Below are 21,941 nucleotides of genomic sequence, written 5' to 3' on the forward strand. Positions count from 1 at the left end.
CAACATTGATAATATTAAATGTTTGTAATTAGTTTTAAGTATTTGTTATTGAATGTTCAAATGCAGAGTTGTGTGCGTCGTGTGTGTGTGTGTGTGAGAGAGAAAGAGAGAGAGAGAGAGAGACGGTCACACAGTGGAGTCAGCTGTCTGAACCGTCCATGGCTTGTGTACTGCAAACACATTACAAGCTTCATCACTGCAGCTGTCATGCGACTCTGTTCCCCTTTCGGCTTGAACTGATGGTAAAATAATAACAATAATTCCAAAAATAAAGCAAATAAACAGTTGACCTTTACTTTGTTCAAATCTGCTTTTTTGGAATGTTTTAAGACTTGGTAAAAGGACTCCTCTGAATGCTGAATGTCTGAATGTCTTGCTGAATGTCTGATCCTCAGGCTACAAACTGGCGGCTTCCCTCTGAAGTATGTGGTGACCTAAAACACCACGACCCATCATGTATGTGTAGGACACTATTGTTCTGTACAAAGTCTGATTATAAAAGGGCATGGGGCGAGGCTCATGAATGTACTAGAAGCGTAAATGCCAAAGTGTGGATGTTAGTCTTATCTCTCCATCTTTGACTTTCTGTCTCTTTGTCTCCATGGCTGTTTCTTTAAATGTGTTAGTATATAAGCATGTTCTGCAGCGAGGTGTCTTGAGGCTCTTGTTATGGTGAGTTCCCTGGGTCCTCACTGTGTGAGCTCAGTGATTCAGTGCTATTACCCAAAGCTATTACCGTGATCCAGACAAACCAGCGAAGCCAGAAGTGCTCTGAAAACTGTGAAAACCAGTGTCACTTACATGTCGGTTTAATAATGGAGTAAACAGATGCTGTCGTGACAGCTGAGCGATTTGATACTTTTGGTATCTGGGGAACTGTGTTGCAGTGGTCACACAAAACATAAGGAAATGCATCAATCATTCAATTCCAGGCAAAATGTTATAGTTCAGTTTATTCAAGCTGCAAGGAGAAAATAGCTAAAAATAGAGGTAAAAATCTTAGATTGCTGCTTGATTCATCTGAGGGTTAAATCACTGTTGTTGTTCTCCACTGAGAGGGCTTCCCTACGATAAAGTGACACCGCACTCTGACATATACACCACTTCACCTGTGCCACCGATAGAAATAACTGATGAAATGCAAGAGAAACCAACAGAGAGACATTATTTCAAATCGGAAAGTGTCAATCTATTAATGTAGGGACTGATATCAGACACATGGGAACCAATAACAGAACTGGAGCATGGATTTACTCCTGCTACAAGCAAATTAGTTACAGTTTACACAAGATTTGTGGGAACTAGGCTAGAAAAAATAATTATAAATTAATTACCATAAATGTATTTTTATTGTATAATAATACGAATAATAATAATGCTGTGAGTGACTTTATAGAATAAAATACAAATTGTAAGTTGTTATTATCATTATTATTATTATTATATACAATTTGGAACCACTCAGTTTTTGCTAGGATAAATCAAAGTAAAGGAAAGAAAAATCCTGTCAATAAATGAGATTGCATCAAATACAATTTAAGAATTATTTAATTTATGATAGTTTTTAATAAATCTTTATAACATTATTGTTATTACTATCTATATACACTATCTGGAGCCACTTATGGCATAGAGATGACATTTTTCACCATATTTACACCATACATAATACTGAATATCCAAACATGTGTGGATGAGGATCAATCATATAAAAGGGAAATAAAATTCTGTCATTACATGAGACCTTCTGGAAGGGTGAGGTGATAGTGTCATCAGCTGGGTGAGAAGCGTGTGCTCTCATACAAAGACAAGCTTTCAGCATGCCAGTCAGACAGCATTTACATCAACTTACCACCACCACCACATCTACTGGGAATACCAGAATAACAGCAGTAAGAGAGATTCATCTGTGCAGTGTGTGTCAGCATAAAAATTTCCCTGCTCCATAGTATAAGTATCTAATTTGTGAGATTTTATTAAAAGTTGTTTTTGTGTCTATAAATAAGCAAATAAATGTTACACCTATTACATTTAAAGATGAAGCATGTAATTTTGTCTATTTTAAAACACTTTTTCCTAGCTTAATGTTCAGTTCTGACTGGTAAATCTAATGGGCCATAAATACATGAAATTAACTTTGCTAGTGCACTCAAGAATTTTTACATTTTTAGGATGTGCTAGTCATTTTAGACATTCGATAACAGAACTGTTGACTTATGAACTGGTTCTGGATTGTGAATCAAGAGCATTTAGTAGGAGACTTAAATCAGTGTAATAACGGATTGTTTATATACAAACATGGAGAAAAGATATGCATTTTGTCATTGGTGTTTTATAAATATCAATGAAAGTAATGCTACTGATTTATTTCTTAAATGGATAGTTTACCCCCAAATAAAAATTATGTTATTATTTCCTCTCATGTCATTCCACACTTTTTTGGAAGGATAGATCACCCAAAAATGAAAATTATACAATCATTTACTCACCCTCAAGCCATCCTAGGTGTGTATTCATCTGAAAGAGTTATATGTAAAAAAATAAGTAAATAAAAAATAAAAAAAAATTCTGGCTCTTCCGAGCTTTATAATGACAAGAATAAGGGGGTCAAGATTTTTAAGCCCCGAAGAAATTGCAATTTTTTTTACATGAAAAGTTAAATAGGTCCAAAAAAAACCCCACAGATTTTCATTGTATGGAAAAACCCTCCCACAATTCGTCAAAATATCTTCCGTTCTGTTCCACAGAAGAAGAAATGCCATACACAGTGATGCTGCATAAATTATGACAGGATTTTCACTTTTGAGTGAATTATACATTTAATACATTCAAGTAATTGTTAATGGAACCATCATGAAGTTCAAATCTTTAAAAAGGAACTGAAATTGCGAATAAAACAATACAAAAAATCCTAATGGCTCAAACTACATTCAACTCCAGAAGTGTTGGACTCTTGCATCCAATGCTCAGAAATTACATCTGGCAGCTCAAGGTTCAGGTCAGTCGTACAGACAGTTTTCTTTCATATGATATTGTTTTTCCTCCTGACATCAACGTGCTTCCTCCCATGCAAACAACAGCATGGAAGAAAGACAACCACTGTAAAGCACACAGAAAAAAAAAAAGAAAAATCCTCCTGGTAACAGCGGATGAATTCTTAAGAGCAGAGAGAGGCACTCATCTCCAGAGCTCTGCGACTCAACAGGCTGTAGTTAACACGGTGTTCAAAGTGGCTGATGTCACAGCGTGATCTTGTTGCTTGGCCTCTTCATTGTCTGCTAGCGCTCTGCAGGGATAAGCCCAGAAGCTCTACAGTGGATTCTGTGTGTGTGAACGTCCTATGTCTGTTGCGCTTAATAACACTTTCAACAGGAGCTTGAAACTCTCCAACATTTAGGACATTTTGGGGTGATTTAAACAGTGCAAAGTCCTCTTAACACACAGTTACATTTATAATTCAAGTGGAGAACCCCTGGCTTCACCTTACAATCCACGTAGTCTGTTAGAGGGCACTTAGACCGCAACATGCCTTCAGGTCATATGACACATGCCATTCGATGGAAGGAAATGGTCCCCAAAGCACACCTATTTATCCTAAAGGTGGAGATAATAGGCACTTAGTGAACTTCAGAGTTAACACTTCTATACACTGATATTACGCCTGATTGAACAATTACAGGGCACAAAGCTGACTATAAGGCTAAAAATAAAGGGGGTGAGAGCAAACAAAAGACTAAATATATTAATAATTCTGGTCTCCTTGACGACGTTCTCTCTCTGCAAAACGCCCACACAGGCATGCTGAGCTCTGGGCCGATACCTTGTGCATTTCTGAGGCTTTCCAGCCAGTTTTTTGCTTTCTGTGCCTTTCTTTCTCTCACTTCCACTTTAAAAGCTCTTTGACCAAACTCAGCTGTCAGGATACGGCTGCATTAAATTAAAGGAAACCACTAGCATTCATCATAAATGGATCATAATTTTTTTTCTTTGTATAATACGCCAACACAGATCAACGGATTCATCTGATTTATTTATTTATTCTATATAAAGCTTGACCAGAAAGCAGCAGGTATGATGGGATTGTTTTGCTGACAGAATTAGACTTCCAGGACCACGTGCTTTTAAAAATAAATAAATCAATAAATAAAAAACCTGTAATTTCATAAAGCCACCCCCACCTCCCTCTCCATCTGGGTAAGTACCACAAACATCTTCGAATCCTGACCAAAGATGATATTGGTTTCCATGGCAACCACTTATACTTGCCACACACATTGTGCCAGAGCGATCATCTGCTGTGTATCCAATCCATCCAGTACTATCACACTGAATATGTTTCATTCGTGCTTGTGCACAGATGAGAATTTCAGTCCTGTGCGTCAGTAGCATTTATACATTTTCCCTGATTTCAGATGTTGTCAGGAAAGCATCTAAAGGCAGAGAAGGCCCCTTAAAAGTATATGAAGAGAGAGAAAGAGAGACTTTATAATCTTTTAAATGTATGCATAATAGTGATTTGCGGAGTCTTTCCTATGTGAATCTCAGGAAAGCATGTCTAAGTCACATTCTCTATATATAACAAATGCATATACTTATATCTTAAAAAAAGGATTAAAGGAGTAGGTTACCCAAAAATAATCAACCACAGGCCATCCAAGATGTAGATGAGTTTCTGTAACATCTTTGGAGAAGATTAGCATTACATCCTAGCTGCAAATCCTAAGCTATCTGTAAAAGGCATTTTAACTTAAATGTATCTATAAAATGTCTTGCTGAAAAATGTATTAAAAAAGACATTAACTGATGTACTGGCTTCATGTGGATTGCTTGCTTGATGTTTTTATCAGCTGTTTGGACTCTAATTCTGATGGTACCCATTCACTGCAGAGTATCTATTGGTGAGCATGGATAATGCTAATGTTTAAAAAAAGAAAATTTAGATGAAGAAGCAAACTTATCTACATCTTGGATGGCCTGAGGGTGAGTACATTTAAAGCAATATTTAATTTTGTGGGTAATATATATACAGTATTGGGATTGAGAAATGCTCTTGACAGGATTCGTGAGATTCACCCCCCTGACTGAACACAGAACAGCAGTAGTATATTGATTTTGTCTGAATGCTTTTGATTTCTGAGAAATATTCAGCTTACTAACAGCACATTTTGACAGAGTAATTTAATACCGCCTGTGCTGGGCCCTCCTCAAGACAGCCTGTGTAAGCAGCACGGTCTGTTAGATGCAAATTGTATTGAATTCATTTTTATGGAATAGTGTTGTATTTTCAACACTTTTTGCCTTTTCCAAGTAATCTTGCTGACAGATATCTTAGAATGGGATACTTCATACCATAATTCTTGCACTGCAGCTCAATTCTGTAAGTGAAAAAAACCGCCTCTGTGTGTGTAATGACATTCCCATTCCCAGATTTTAAAACAGCTGAGTGAGAGAGAGGGGCACTGGTACAGTAAAATGTACACAAGGCAAATCCTTTTTACTCTAGGCACTGGGCTTACCCCACTGACTGCTTGAGAGCTTTCAGTCTTTAACAGCCCTGTCACTTCCTGTCTGAATACAGAATACAGCTGCATGCAATGACATCAAGAGCACAACAATAATAAGCAGATCTTAGAGAGTGCATGAAACACATTTCAAGCTGAATCCTACAATAATGATTTTTTATTTTTTTACTCTGGCATGTAAGGAGATTTGACCAAAATGTTCCAGGTTCAAAACAAGTTCAGCTATAAAAAATTTCAACTTGCCCCTCTATTGTCAAAACAAACAAACAAAGATTGTGCTCACGGTTATGCATTTCCATTGACAGAGGGACAGGGAATGCACCAGACTAAATACTTTAAAATACTTTACTAGACATTTAAATATGACAATAAGACTTTAAATTATACATGTTAAACGTGACTAGTGTGGCTGAAGTGCTTAACAAACTTGTTTGAGAAAGGTTACATCCAATCCTTCAATTTTTACAACCATGAAAAGCTGGGAAATAGGAAGAAAAGTGCTGTTTACATAAAACAATAACTGAAACAATAGCCCCAACACTATAATTAAGATTTAGAGAGCTTTTCAGCTCAAACAACACATATTTTGAAAGAACAAATAATTTACCAAGTAAAGCTTCAAATTAGTTAACATCCACTCCCTGATAGCACGCGTACATCACGGAGATATCTATTTGACATATGCATTTACATGAGTGTAAATAGATGTCTATTATGTTTATGATTTTGAATGTAAGTAAAACTGATATCTGAAAGACGTTTGTTATCAGATCAAGAGATTTTTAACAGACATCTTTTCAGCTGTAATTTAAAGCTTTGTTTTTAAGAATAAACATCATTATTTTCATGAACAAATCTAAAGTTTGTCATGATTCACACAGGGAGCACGGGAATGAAGGAGCAAAGTAAAAACTTGATTTTACCAATAAACCAATAAATATTTTCAGAGGAAACCCTGGGAAAACAGCAAAAACAAGCCTCTGGGGTAAAAATCTGGAAAGCATTTCAGTTTAACAGCCTTGTCTCAGACTGCGTGCTTGAATGCTGTGGGGAAAGCCATGTCACTACAGAACCTCAGGGACTGTTACTTTTGTCATATAAAGTGACGGCAAGACATCTGAATAACATCCACTCATTAATTCCCTTCTTCTTGTTTTCATTAACACATGCACAAACTTAAATCTTGATTTGGCAACTCAGTCTAGCTAATGAGGTAACACAATTTTAACGTTTGACACACACATGCGCATACACAGCCGGCCCACCTGACACACTGCAAGAGTGAAGCTTATTGCCATGGCAGCCGGCTATTTATACACTATGCCACACAATCAGGCCTTGTCACAGTCAACAGGGGTGTATGAAAAGCCGTGGATCTGTCAGTCAATCAGGACATGTTTTTCTGTTACTCACTGGCTAATGGCAAGAGTTAACTGGTTGGAATAATCATGGCTGTATGAGGCAGTTGTGCAATTCTGTCACTATATTACCTCTATCAATCTATCACACACATCACATAAAATTACCTGGGGGGTCTAAATGTCAACATTTGAGTATCATTTACTCCTTTCTGTTTTGTGAAACAGACAAGAGAAATGTTGACACCTGACTCCAAGGGGGCCAATATTTGTTTAGTGTGGTTAGTTATTTGAAATATAATTTTTTGTAACATTGTAACTCTCTTTACTGTGACTTTTGATCAATTTAATGCATCCTTGTAAGACTTTCTTTTTTTATTTTCTTAACTTAATTTCAAAATTTGAATTGTGGGTAAGTCATGGCCTAATGGTTAGAGAGTTTGACTCCTAACCCTAGGGTTGTGGGATTGAGTCTCGGGCAGGCAATCCCACGACTTACTGTAGGTGCCCTTGAGCAATGCACCAAACCCCCAACTGCTCCCCGGGACCGCAGCATAAATGGCTGCCCGCTGCTCCGGGTGTGTGTGTTCACTGTTGTGTGTGTGCATTTTTGATGGGTTAAATGCAGAGCACAAATTCTAAATATGGGTGACCAGGGTGTGTCACATTACTTTCTTTTTCAAAATTCAATTCAAATCAAATCAAATCTTACCGACCCCAAATAGAAATTAAATGAAATGGCATCACTGCTTATAATTTCAAATAAAACTTCTTAGGTGTATTCAGCTGTAACCAAAAATATTTTAAAACTATATGATTTGTGTCTGCACTGAAGATTACAAGAAAACTAAAATCATTATATCAGCATAAGTCAACATGCAACCATTCCACATTCAAACCTTTAAACATGTGAAAAAAAAATAAAACTATGACTTGACATTAAAAAAGAGCTATTCAAGCTGGAATGTTGAAGAGCAATGTTTTAGAGGCAAGCTGGGGTCGAGGAAATTCTAAATAACTGAAATTCCTATTGCCTTTTGTGTTGTCAGCCACACTTACAGGAGATTCTGTACTGAACACTTCACGGGCCTGTTGTTGAAATTAACCAAACACAAAATGTAAGCTGCTTCATGTGACATATTGACAGTGTAAGGTCCTGTTGAATATGAATATGTCAGACTATGAATGTCAGAGTAACATAATTGAGTTTAGGGTTTTAAAATTACAATAGCTTCTGGCAAACATGGTAATGTGACATCAACAACATATATTGTACAGTTAATCTGTTAATCACAAGAAGTTAATCTATACAATGGATTAATTTTAGTCTTGATTTGTGTTATTTTGTGGGCCGGTGTTAGATAAGGTTAACAATTTATGAAAGTTGTAACAAATTGTTAAGTTAGCCTATGTCAATACCTCAACATCTCCAAAATCCCTCAAATCTAATACCTAAAATATGCATGAGCATTTCAGCACCACGGACAGCAACATTATACTTGCCTGTATGCACACTAGCGATCAAAAGACTGAAATAATAATACATTTTATTTTTTTTTATGCTAAGGCTGCAATTATTTCATAAAAAAAGGTAAATCATTGATAGCGCGAAATATTATTACAATTGTTATTACATTGTTTTCTTTTAAAAAACGTTTAAAAAGTAATTTATTCCTGTGAGGGCATAGCAGCCATTATGCCAGTGTCACATGATCCTTCAGAAATCATTCTAAAATTCTGATTTGTTGCTCAAGATACATTTCTTATTATTATCAATGCTGAAAACTGTTGTGCTACTTAAAACTTTTTTAGAAAATGGAACACACTACCATATGGGGGTAAGATAAAAAAAAATTGTATTCAACAAGGATGCATTTAGTTGTTCAAATGTGAAAGTAAAGACTTTTATAATGGTATGAAGTAACATTATAAATAACATTCATCAAAGAATCCTGAAAATGTATCACAGTTTCCACAAAAAAATATTCAGCAGCAGTAACTCTTTTCCACATTGATAATAAGAACCGTTATTAAAATAGAAAACAGTTCTTTTAAACTGTAATTGCCTTGGTGAGCATAAGAGACTTTTTTCAAAAACATTTAAAAATCATTATCCCAAACTTTTGACTGCTTGTGTATCTATAATCCATTTCCCTTTTTCACATTCAACTTTTATGCACATATGATATATGCAAAGATACTCTTTTCCTTTCTTGCCATTTCTATATCACTCCAGCAAACATGCACTCAATCATATAACTTCAAATACATTCTCAAGAGGGATGAACTATTCCATACAGCCCGCGTAAGCAGTCATGTATACACAGGCGGAGTGTGCGTGCAGACGTGCACAGATTTGCCCGTACTGGTAATGTTTCATATTGTTCTCTATTCCTGTCACTCCCTGGATGCTTAACTGTCTCACAGAATAATAATCACACTGACTGTTGTAATCCCTAGTGTGCACAAAGGTTCCCCTGATATCCCCACTGTGGTGGGATGCATTGAGCTTTGCTGAGCTGAACTAACTCCTGCCACACACACATACACACATCTTTGTCCTCGTCCTGCCTGGATCACTGCTATCAACAATACGGGCCAAGTAATCCTAATTTGTACATCTAAAGAAAGCTAATCCATTGTACAAAAATAACTAATCTGTAAAGAGCAAACACAATTCTTAGGCGGGAAAATCCTGTTAGTGTCTGCTTGATTACATTCCCATTAGACTTTCCGTGCAAAAGCGCTCTAAGTTCAGTCATATGGCTAACCTCATCAACCGGGCTAATGTCTGCAGCACTGTTGATTTCAGCAACAAATTTAGTTAATATTTCATGCTGACAGGATAAGTTTTACACCACGGGAGAACTAACGCTGAATGGGGCTATAGTCAGGGGTGCACATAAGTTCTTCAGCCTGGTTCTCAAAAGAGCACCTGAAGATTTGGTTTGGTCATTACACTGCACAAGGTGTGACCCATTAAACATAACTATTAATAAAAATAATAGTAATAATATTATTGCACTTTTATAAATAACATAATAAACAAAATATTAAAGTGGGATATTGTTATATTTTAAAATAAAAAGGGAGTATTAAATAAAATAAAAAAATTAGTAAACTTAAAAAAAACGCTTATATTTACTTTCAATATAAATTTTCATTATTTTCAAACTTAAAATCAGCAAGCTTTTTTTTGGCGTTGTCGGAAAGTAAGTCTATGCGTTGCCAGGTTTTGCAATGCAACCATGTCGGTATGCAAATGAGTGGTCTGAACATATTTACACAGCGCATTGTTTATTTTGGTAGAGCATGTGCACCTGTGTACCACTTATGTGCACCCCTAGCTATAGTGAATAATTCACATACCTGATAAGACTAAGCGTTGCTGTGTTTAAATATTAATGATCTTAATATTGGAAAATGCACTGATCAATGCATCTCTACAGTGAGTAGGAGAAGTGAGTGAGAGGAAAGATGTGGGAAGTACATTTGAGCTGAGTGGCATTGCATTACAGGCTGCCCCAATCAGAGAAGCGCACATCTCACATGACAACAAGTGCTGATTGATGCAGTAACATAGTTTGGAGTTTTTTCTTAAAGATAGAACTAAATGAGAAGTAAGACAAGATAAAAGCTCATTTACCAGGAAAACCAGCTAAACTTCAAAATATTTAAAATGAGAAACCACACAAGAGGTAGTTAATTGTAACTTTTTATCTCACAGTTCGGAATTCCTTACAACTCTGAGTTTATTTTCACAATTCATACTTTTTACTCACAATTCTGAGAAAAATTGTAATTTAATTTATAAGTCTTTAAACTTTATATCTCACAATTCTGAGTTTATATCAAGCAATTCTGAGAGCACAAGTGCCAGACATCAAACCTCCACTGCATGCTCTAAATTGAAACAATGCCAGAGCAAATCAAAGCCAGGATATCTGAAATCAGATGAAGCCTTTATAAAGAATACAATATGAGAATAGTCACGTCAAAATCTAAGTATGTCAGTTATGATCCACACTGTGACAAATGTCTGACACTCAGTATCATGCTACCTAGATGAGGACAGATACTGAGCAATTTCATCATGTCAGTGTCCATTAACTTTACAATTGTATAAACACAGGTCCAGGTAAGTGATGAACACGTATGTCACAGTCAAGCTGTGTCTTTAGCATTATGTGTCTATCCCCTTGTGGGACTCTAATCTGACAGCATCCTCCTTTCAGTGCCCAGGTGAGAGGGTTAACTCATCTGCATATTCATGACTGTGAAATGGACACGGTCGCCATGGAGACAACCAGGTCTTATATGCTGATGTGGACATGGACCACTGAGGACTTTTGATACATTTCTGACAGGTATAATCAAATCAGCATGAGTTCTACAGTCAAAATAAAGTCATATATAGCTAAACAAAAGTACCACAATCAGCACAGACAACATATTGCATCATCTGATGCTTGAAATCAAACTTTTAACTATATTGAACACAAAGCAACTGTGTTCACTATCTAATGACCCATAAATACTTTAATGCATGATGAGAAAACACCACATCCTCCATAATATAGCACTGATAAGATTTTAATATTAACCCTTTAACTGCCTGCTCAACCAAATGGTTGATTTGTCACTTTATGGTAAACGTAGAAAAGCTAAGCTAATGTTTTCAGATAATCCTTTCTGCTGTCAGAATGTACTATTTGCTGAGAAATATAACTTTCTGATCATTCATTATAGTTCATATTTTCTGATTTCCATAGTATGTGTATGAATTCCGGTACTTTTGCCATAAAGTGACATATCAACCATTTGGTAGAGGCCAATATTTTAAAAATTATGGGACGTGTTGAAAAAAAATACATTGAGTGTGGTAACTAATGACATAAGGAGATAAGAAATGCAAACAAAAAAAATTTCAAATGCTTTTTTCTTGGTGGGACAGTTAAAGGGTTAAAAACACTTTCCTTACTAGACCTTGGCACTAAAAGAGATGGAGCAAAGCTCTATAACTCACAAGGAGATGTAACTAAGCTATGAGGTTCCAGTACCATGGACAGCTCTTTCTGGAACCTGCTGATGGTCTACTACTTACAAATGGTTCAATAAATAATTAAAGATATAAACAGACATACCATGTTGACCTCAGACACCATATCTATGTTTGACACATCGATGCTCATGCCAACTGCCACCGGTGCACCTTAAATGAGAAGAAAAACTTAATCCTCAAGTTCACTCAAACGATTTATTTATTTTATATCAATCTTAAAAACAATCTTGAAATATTTATGTAACCTTAAAAGTAAGAAATAATGACGTGAGCACCATCATACCTCCAAAGTCCGGTCGAAGACGAATATCATAGCCTTTCAGAAGCTTGTCCACCGTCTCTTTGACAAAAGACATGTTTCCTGGTTCATTGGCGCTGAAAAGAAATAATAAATAAGGTTATTTCCATCATATTAGAGCCCAGGAGGTCTATGCTCTCGCGCCATGGTCTCCACCAGCTCTTCTTACCTTTGAGCACAGCACATCACTGCCACAATTACCGGTAATGAAAGAACACCAAACAGCCTTCGTTTCTGTATGCCAAACATTCCTTATACTTTCAGGCAAGGAATCGAGCGACAAAACGGACGTTGTAAGCTTTCCTTGCGTAGGTAACAGGTTACGTTATTCCATTAGTGGGTATTTCCTAAAGATCTCCAATTACTGTCAAACACGCGTAAATAAATCGCTGCGATCCGAGATTTCGCACTCTTGCGGAGACTGTTTTGCTTGATTAGGTGCTCGGTAAATACAATGCATTTTGCCCATGAAACTACCGGAGCTTGCAGAAGGGGAGTCGGTGTTTGGGGCTCAGCCAGATCTCCATTCCTCGGTTTTGACGCTCGCAGCTGTTCTGTCCCGACTCTACACCCTCTGCTGAAGTCTCAGTCTTATGTTTCAGCAAAGGATGGTCTGACGAGTCAGTTGACTTATTTTTCAAATATACCGCAAACAATCTTATTATTATTAGATGGGAGAACGTGAGAGTTGGAAACTGAAACTGAAAGTTCCGCTATTGATTCGACAACTGATGAACGAGTCGACCAGAGTGTGATGAAATTGGTATGTGAGCAGGAGGACTTCAGTAGAAGTATAGTGATCACGTGACATTCCACAAGCTTCGGTGCGCACGCCGTTTTGTTGGTAGCCTATGTAAATCGGAGTTTATCGAAAAGGTGTTCTTTCTACGTGTCGGTTCAAACAAAAACTAAATAACGGTCAACACGTTTCGTTGGGCTCATTGTCTACTAGATAAAAGCGCACATTCAACGCAAGTAAAAGTTGACGAGAACAACTGGGAGGGGTTTCTCCTATCTCATCGGTCATGGAGAGCAATAAAACGGTAAGTTTTTCTCAGGCGATTTATTCATGAACAGCTTCTGCATTGTGCCATTATTGCTGGTGAAATAGAAATCAGGAGAAAACAGCGTACAACAAATCTAACATACTGACTGAGTCACTAACGTTACTTCTTCTTGTGGTGCAAGTATCATTTGCTCCTGTTCAGTTTGGTGGTTCGTGACTTGAACACAGAAAGTCAGAACCATAAAAGTATTGATTCGTTTAATTAGTATTTTTCGAATATGATTTCAGTAATCATAGAAGTTTGACTACAGCAGGAAAGCGAGAGAAACAAGAAAATCACGAAAGTAGAAAACCACTGTTATCACATTCTTATAAATGTACACCTCACAAATATAGCTTTGTTTAAATGTTAAAATGCATTTGAGGAGTACGATCATTCAATACATCAGTCAATCAATGTTAAGTTGCTACTCAGCTCATTCCTCCAGTTCGAGTTTTATGGGCGCTGGTAATCTCTCTTTCTCTCTGAAAAGCATTTTAGCTACACATACAGTATCTGCTGCAACAAGGTATGGTGGTATCAAATGGCAGTACTTTGGAGTTTTATTAGAACACTGCATTCATCAGGACATCTCCTGTACTGTACCTCTGCATGCACACACACAGGCATACTAACAGTGATAACCAGAACATCATGTGACAGAGAGAAAGAAGGATAATGCTGCTTTATTGACACATTCTTTGATAATATGATATAGTGTATTACTTGTTCTCACTACCACCCCCCATCAGTGGATGTTAAGGCTCCTCCATTTAGGCTCTAGACAATTTTATTATGCATAATCAGATTTTCAGTGAGGCTTGACAGTCTGCTGGAGATTAAGCACAAGTGTAATGGCTTCTACCAAGCTTTAAAAACTCATTAAACTAATCTGTTAATTTGACCTGTGTACAAAAAATAGGTTTGCATTGTTCTGACTGAATGGAAAGGTTGTTTACGAGAGCTGTTGGTGGATTTGACACAGTCAGTGGTTGAAGTTAGTGGCCTTCTTATATCCCTCATGCTGCATTAAGATTGTAGTGTGCGGACTGATGCTGCCCTAATGCTTCTAGAAGCAAATGCTGGATGCAGAAGGATGTGGCTGTGCTTCCTGGTACTGTTTCAGAAGCTTTATTCCAGAGAGGTGAGGGTTTTTGACTCCACTTAAATGTTATTGGATGCCTGGTCTTCTTGTGTCCTCATGTACATAGCCTACTATTCTGTAAGTGAAGCAATATTTAGTTTTTGATCCACTGCCTGAAAAAGCGTTAGGAATATATTAGTCTAAAATTATAGATACAGTATATCTAGGATAAGGGGTTTTCAACCTGAAAGCCCCCAGCACTGCATGTTTCCCTTAGTAGACAGACACCCAATTCAAGTCTTGCAGTCTCTATTAATGAGCTAATGAGTTGAATGAGGTGTGTTAGATGAAGGCGTTGTTTAGGGGGGGAGCATTTGGGAAAGGTTTTTTTTTAAAAAACTGAACCCCCCTCTCCTCATTTTTTACATTTTTTTTTTTTTTATTGTTAGCAAATATTCTTCAATATATTTTAGGACAGTTGGTCCTGTCTGTACCAGGTTAGGATTCATTGAATGCCTTTAAAATTACAATCCAGTTTCTGAGTTTGAACTGAATTTGTATTGAGATAGCAAACACAATGCAGAACTGCAATTTTAATTTTGACTGAAATATTGAGTCAAATCATGTCACTATTTATCACTAGTCATTATTTAATGGGCTGCACTATTAATGTAAATTAAATCGCAGAGGCGATAAATCGCGATTAGCAGAAGCTGAGATTGTCCTGTGTATCTTTCATTGAAGCATGGTTCTGTGATCACTAGTAAATCTCCATCCGAAGGCCAGAGGGCGCTCTCGCACTGAAACTCCAAATATGCCTCGCAGAAGAAACCCAGGAAATCCTTATAGCTGTTGCTGATTTGCTGACAAGATGTGCATTATGCATGTGATTAATTGTGCAGCCCTGTTATATAGTGCTTTATACAATAGAGACTGTTTCCGTAACAAAGAAGTAACAGTAAATAAAATAAAATTAATTCAAATTTAAATTCTGTTAAATTCATATACAAGTAATGTGTAATAGAAGAGCAAAGTTTTTGAAATCCTTCTCTCATGAATGGTGGAAGAGACTGATGTGTAAGAGAAGAATTGAAAAAGTTATTTATGTTTTTCTTTGTGCACAATAAGTGATAGTTCCATTGCTGTCAATGCAGGGTCAGAAAGCTCTCGGATTTCATAAAAAATATCTTAGTTTGTGTTCTGAAGATGAATGCAATCTTACAGGTTTGGAATGACATGAGTGTGAGCAATTAATGACATAATTTTCATTTTGGGTGAACTATTTCTTTAAAAAAAACTTTTAAGTTTGAAGATAGATTATAAGATATTCAGTATCATTGCAGAAAAGTTGGGAATTTCTTCGTAGCCATAAATATAGGGAATGATTTCTTAGCATCTTGCAGTATAAACGTTTATGAAGAGCAGCTATAAGGAGAGAGATGGAAAGTGAGGGTAGCTCTGAACAGCACTTACCCACACACACCCACATCCCATCATCCAAACAAAGCACTCCACTCACACATCATCTGCAAATGCAAAGGCTCCTCAATGTGTGGGCTGAGCAAATGGCACCAAGTCATGGTCACACACCAAGCCAAATGCTGTTAAAGCCTTTAAAGTAACACTAGTCAAACAGGGTGTGGGAGGATTGGAACCTTTTGATCCCTGTCTCTGCCTTTAAAATGCTCAGGGTCCCCTGACCCCTTTAATTGTAAGTTATATGGCCGTGTCCACAAGTTCACAAGACACTTTGCTTTATTTCGCCCTCTGGACTATCAAAGCTGTTTTCGGATCTACTGTAGGGGTGAGGTAGTAACACTAAAGGGGGGAATGAAAACATGGTTGTACTGGCCTCCATTGAAAGGGTTTTTCCTTCCATTCCTGTAAAAGCGCAGATGAAGGAGACCTCTATCCGCATGCCCCCACCACCCCCTCCTGATTAAATGGACACAGATAAATAGATCCTCTGGATAGAGTGAATATTGCACTGTGCTGAATGAATAATGTATGTACGTGACTGACATTGCGGGTCTGATTTGTTTTAGATTGAGACAGAACTCTGCAAATTCACTCACAATACCTAGTGAAGAATTCGGATAGATGCATCCTGTGGTGTTAAAGGAATAGTTTACCCAAAAATGAATATTTGCTGAAAGTTTTAGGCCATTTAGGATGTACATGGGTTTGTTTATTCACCCCAACAGATCTGGAGAAATGTAGCATTACAACACTATTACATGAGAGTTCGTACAGCTAATAAAAACATCACAGTAATCCACAACATGACTCCTATAAATTAACATATTGTGAAGTGAAAAGCTGCGTGTTTGTTACAAACAAATCCATCATTAAGCATTTTTTACTTTAAAATACCAATCCATATCCATAATAATGCTTCCTTCAGTGAAAAAGCCCATCCTGTTTTTCTCTCAGAACAAAATCCAACAACATTTATCTAGAACTGTTAAGGACTATTTTCGCTTGTAAATGGTGCTTGATCTGTGCATATTTCTCTCCTGATTCAGACCAAATGACTTATTAAAATTGTACTTTAGCTGGAAACAATGATTACAAATGTCTTCATGGATTTGTTTATTACAAACAGCTTTTCACTTCACAACATGTAATTGATGGACTGGAGATTAGTGTGATGATTTTATCAGCTGTTTGAACTCTCATTCTGACAACACCCTTTCACTGCAGAATATCCACTGGTGAGCAAGTGATGTAATGCTACATTTCTTTAGATCTGTTCCTATTAAGAAATAATCGCATCTACATCCTGAGGGTAGGTCAGCTAATTTAAATTTTAGGGTGAAATATTTCAGCGTGCAGCAAACAATAGTGAGTGTAAAATGCTATGAAATGTACTTTTATCATACACAATGAGTAACTTACCTTGTGTCATAGATTGCAAACAGCTTTTTATTCCCATCCACAGCATTCCTGCAAAACAGAGGGAGGTGATGTTACTATTCCCATCATTCAATGCCCTGTTACTAATTTTAGAATGAACACATTCTGTAAACAATTGTGGTTCAAAAGTTCAAATTTTGTTTTGTTAATCTTTGTTATGAAAGATATGTTAAATATGCGTACATAAAACACACACAACTAGATCAGAATTATCAGATGCTCGCAGGACACAGGTGGACTGTGGAAGTAACAGCTGTTTCTCGTTTGAAAATCTCTCTGGAGTGCACATCAATGGAGTCAATCAGAAGTCAGACAAAAGCGCTTGAAAAAAGAATCAATCCCCAAAACACATGACTACAATATCATATTATGCCTACACAACAAAACTATTTGCACAATCTTCATGAACCCACAAAAAATTCCATCCTAACGGGTGTTTTTCTCAATAGCACTGTGACCGTTAAAGCCAACCCAAAGCAAATGTTTAATTTACTCGCTTGAATCATATACATTCCTAGTTCTCTTAGATACCCATAGTGAGTGTATTTAACTGGAATTCTTTATTACATGCTTGTTTTTATATTCGAAGTTATAATATTTATACTTTTGCATTAGGATTTTACATAATACCTAGAATAGTGCAATGCCACAATTTTTCATACATTTTTAAAGACATTTCCCATACGTCCTGTCAGCCCAAATCGGCATTAACTGTGTCATTTATAAAATAAACTAATTCAATAGTTCTACTCACTTTATGCATAACATGAAATTGGAGCAGGAAAAGCTTTTTAAGGTTTTCATTTATCGACGGATGCACTGCAGTGATAGCATCAGAAAAAATGGGTTTAGAGTTCCCTCTGATGGCTGTCCTCATTACTACTCGTGTCTATTCACGGTTTTTTTTTTTTTTTTTATAAAACAATAATCAACTCTATTACTATCGTAAACCATGTATTGTATGTAGTCCTGCCAAATCAATATTGTATATTAGATTGAAAACTTGATTAATTTATTTAACTAGGCTTCATACATATTTTAATATAATCCCAGGACGACTGTTTAATTTACGTTTTAATTGAGTAAAACTGATACTTTTAAACAATAATTATCCCCAGTGGATATGTAATACTCCGCATGTAGAGGAAGCCAGCCTTGAGTCTTCATTAAACAGACTGGCGCGAGTCGGGGGGAGGAGGGAGGGGGGCTAAGGGTAAACGCTCGTGCGCAAAATGCCTAGTAAGCATAATTGTTGGGGAAATCCACTCATTTTATAGCGTCCACGCTTGCAACGCACGCCGGCGCCGCGGTAATCGCGCTTTTCTCTGAATAAGCTCAAACAAGATAAGTTTCAAACCCCAAACGGCCGCTCAAATATCCCTCGGGGGGTAATTATGCAGCGCGCGCAGAAGTGACGTCCTATTACTTTAGTCCCAAACACGAACAAATGCCACTAGAGTGATAGTCGGGCTAGAGTGGGGAGAGCAACGGACGTCCAAACCGGCGACCCGGTAAGCGGAAAATCTTGTTAAACTCTGTAACGCTTGAACGGTTGCGCAGATAAGCGTTGAGATGTCGTGCACTAGGCTACCACAGAGGGAAGAAGGGGGAAAGTAATGGTCTGTAAAGGGAATATGTTGAATAGAGAAAGAATAGAGGAAGAGAGAAAATGACTGTTTTAACGGCTGTTGTGCTGTCTGGTTACTGTCCTTCCATTGGATTTAGGAGTGATGAAGAGGTCTGTGGGATGCGGGGGAAAGGAAGGGATGCTCTGCAGCGGTGGTTCAGTCACTCAATCGTAGAAGAGGACGCAACAATGAGCCTGAATGGTTAAGACTGGATATTATCTGTAAAACAGCGCATCACTGCTGTAAGCTGAACGTTGCGGGATTTTGCTCACTGCTTCAAAAGGAATTCATTGCAGTTGTTCAACGTGGATCCACTGCACCATTCAGGTATTTAAAGTAAGATCCGAGGCTTTTACTGTAAACTATCTCTGTTCAACTCTGCTTTGTAGGGCTCACTGTAAATGTTAGACAAGTTTATACGCCAGAGGCTGTTAAAACTATGAATTACAGCTGCTGCAAACTCAGCGCTCTTAAAGATTTTTTTTTTTTTTTTTTTTTTTTTTTTTTACAAACGATGGTGTTGAAATTGTTGTGAACTAGCATTCAAGGGATATGCACAAAAATATAAAACGGATTCTTGACATTGGAATTGCGTAAAAATAAATAATTTAAATAATAAACTGAATGAAAATCTAAAATGAAAAATACATAACATTATGCATAAAACAAAATAAAACCGCGTGGTAATTGCATGAATAATAATTATAAAGTATTTGGTTAAATACTCTGATGATCTTTGTTGTTTTAAGTTTACTGAACATCCCATTTAATGGATTTTTTATACACCTCAAACTCTCTTCCCCCCCCCCTCTTAATGTTCTTTTTAAATTACAGTGTGCATAATAGAGTTACATGGAGAATGGCCAGATCATTATAATGCTGGAATGAACTCCCTATCCTGGACTTTTGCAGGTATGGGATATGGACCAAATTGCAGCGCCAAAATGAGAAGTCTGTGGGTTGGTGTTTTGTTCATGACTTTCACCTGCCGTCTGAGGTAGATTACATCTTTAACTTAACTTTCTATTTTATTCCGACCTCATATTTTTTATTGCAGGAGTTATTTAATGTAAGATAGTATATGTTTATAATGGATTCATATGATTCAGATTTTCAGAACATTGTACTGTATCACTGTGGTCATGTTTGAAGGGTGGATGGGAGCTAAATACTTGTAGTCATTATTTATCTTTGTGGTTCTGCATCAGCCTTTCCCAGTCTACTACAGGGATTCCTAAAGAGTCAGAGCTCAATGATAACATCACAGTATTCACACGAATCCTGGATGGATTGCTGGATGGCTATGATAACAGACTGCGACCTGGGCTTGGAGGTAAACTGCCTTTCCATCTTTAAACCATAATCTATTGCAAAGTTGTGCTTTAGTGAGAGGCGTTTTTTACTTTGTATATTAGTGCCATTTATGTCTGGCATTGACCTCTGGTAGTTATTCTGAAAAGATGTTTTCAGATAAAGGCAGATGTTTGTTTTTTTTTAAAACAGAGAGAAAGCCTGCACATTACATCGTGACAGCAGTATGAAGGACTTTCATTAAAAAAAAGAGGAGAGAAAGAGATGTTGCTTCTATTCAATTCTGAACTAACTGGGAAAAAAAGAAGTATGTAGAAAAGAAAAAAAGTCTGTTTTTATACAGCTGTTTACGCTGAGCAGAAGTGATCACTGAAATTGCCTGGTCCTCTGTGAAAATCAAACAGCCACTATTTCCCGGCACTCTCAATTACAGTGTTCTTGCTAGAGACAGAGCTAGAGAGAGAGAGAGGATATCAATGTGCCTGCTGACCTTGAGAAAGCTATCGTTCTTTTCCAGAGGTGCAGGTTCATTGTTCTCAGAGGTCGAAAACATGGCATTATGGCAGAGCAAGAGAATAAACACAGGCTGCTCTGTTTCCACGTGAGTGAGTGTAAGGGAGCACATCTCATAGCTGTAGCGGCAGCAATGTGATGTCAATGGACGAAAGATGGCATTGGACTTGATTTAGTGCTTTGAGAAGGAAAGTGCAATCAAGAGAATTAAATTAATATCTTTTAATTTAAAAAATGAATGCAACAAAATAATGTGGCCAAATCAAAGCATACTTTAAATGAAATTCTGTATGTTTTATATTATATTTACACATATATTAACTGTGTTTTTTATGGTTTTAAGTTTAGTACCGTTAACTATAATATCTATCTATCTATCTATCTATGCAATGACCAAAATTGAACTCGATCTAATAAATCACATTTGTTTGTGATTTTACAGAGAAAGTGACAGAAATTAAGACCAACATCTTTGTGACCAGCTTTGGACCAGTGTCAGACACTGAGATGTTAAGTATTTAAACCATATCCTTTCTTCATGAAGAAATTTCCATTTTCCAGACAACCATTCATTAACCTCAACAGCAGGAAATTCCCATCTGAGAACTCTCTTCATCAAGACCCCCTACATTAAATCATCCCTCCATCTGTAACATTACTTCACCTCTGCAACTTTTCCTGAAATTCTGTATGCGATAGCTTAGGTAGGTTACAGTATGATCTGATCAATGATACAATTGTTCCTTTTTATATGAAGTCTTGTGAGACATTTGATTCTGCCTTCAGGCAAGGTTGGTGCTGTAATTGATGGGCTACTGGAGAAAAAGTTTATGGGGAGGACTCACTGGGCCCCTCCTTCTCATCATCACAGAGGAGCGGGGTCCCTCACAATGACCCTGCCTTCAGGTACACACTAATGACACTAACATTCTCATTTCAACAGGAATACACCATTGATGTATTTTTCCGTCAAAGCTGGAAGGATGAGCGTCTGTGTTTCAAGGGGCCCATGGAAATGCTACCTCTGAATAACCTGCTGGCCAGCAACATCTGGACACCAGACACCTTTTTCCTTAATGGCAAAAAATCCATTGCTCACAACATGACAACGCCCAACAAGCTTCTGAGACTGAAGGATGATGGGACATTGCTGTACACCATGAGGTACGAGTTAAAGCTATAACACCATGTAATTACCCAGTA

The 21,941-nt window shown here is 37.1% G+C and overlaps 2 protein-coding genes across 8 annotated transcripts in view; one reads left to right on the top strand and one right to left on the bottom strand.

The window, feature by feature from the left end:
* LOC113050526 (gamma-aminobutyric acid receptor subunit beta-3-like) overlaps positions 1–21,941 on the bottom strand; it is a 60,271-nt gene that overhangs the window by 22,084 nt on the left and 16,246 nt on the right. For 2 of the 3 annotated variants that reach the window (XM_026213550.1, XM_026213549.1), the window contains exons 2-4: positions 17,269–17,316; positions 12,226–12,317; positions 12,025–12,092 (exon numbers count right to left, since the gene is read on the bottom strand). In XM_026213550.1, the coding sequence (XP_026069335.1) occupies positions 12,025–12,092; positions 12,226–12,317; positions 17,269–17,316 (208 nt within the window). Of the gene's footprint in view, positions 1–12,024; positions 12,093–12,225; positions 12,318–12,409; positions 12,907–17,268; positions 17,317–21,941 lie in introns of those variants that run through there. The other variant, XM_026213551.1, reaches the window with a different exon arrangement.
* Positions 13,061–21,941, top strand: part of gabra5 (gamma-aminobutyric acid type A receptor subunit alpha5) — a 31,995-nt gene continuing 23,114 nt past the window's right edge. Inside the window, exons 1-6 of one of the 5 annotated variants that reach the window (XM_026213554.1) lie at positions 13,061–13,283; positions 19,012–19,250; positions 19,827–19,911; positions 20,123–20,247; positions 21,181–21,248; positions 21,682–21,902. In XM_026213554.1, the coding sequence (XP_026069339.1) occupies positions 19,829–19,911; positions 20,123–20,247; positions 21,181–21,248; positions 21,682–21,902 (497 nt within the window). In that variant the 5' untranslated portion in view covers positions 13,061–13,283; positions 19,012–19,250; positions 19,827–19,828. Of the gene's footprint in view, positions 13,284–18,455; positions 18,906–19,011; positions 19,251–19,826; positions 19,912–20,122; positions 20,248–20,671; positions 20,827–21,180; positions 21,249–21,681; positions 21,903–21,941 lie in introns of those variants that run through there. The other 4 variants (XM_026213552.1, XM_026213555.1, XM_026213553.1 and 1 more) reach the window with 4 other exon arrangements.

This window comes from Carassius auratus, chromosome 31, assembly GCF_003368295.1.
Source record: "Carassius auratus strain Wakin chromosome 31, ASM336829v1, whole genome shotgun sequence".
Taxonomy (NCBI): Eukaryota; Metazoa; Chordata; class Actinopteri; order Cypriniformes; family Cyprinidae; genus Carassius; species Carassius auratus.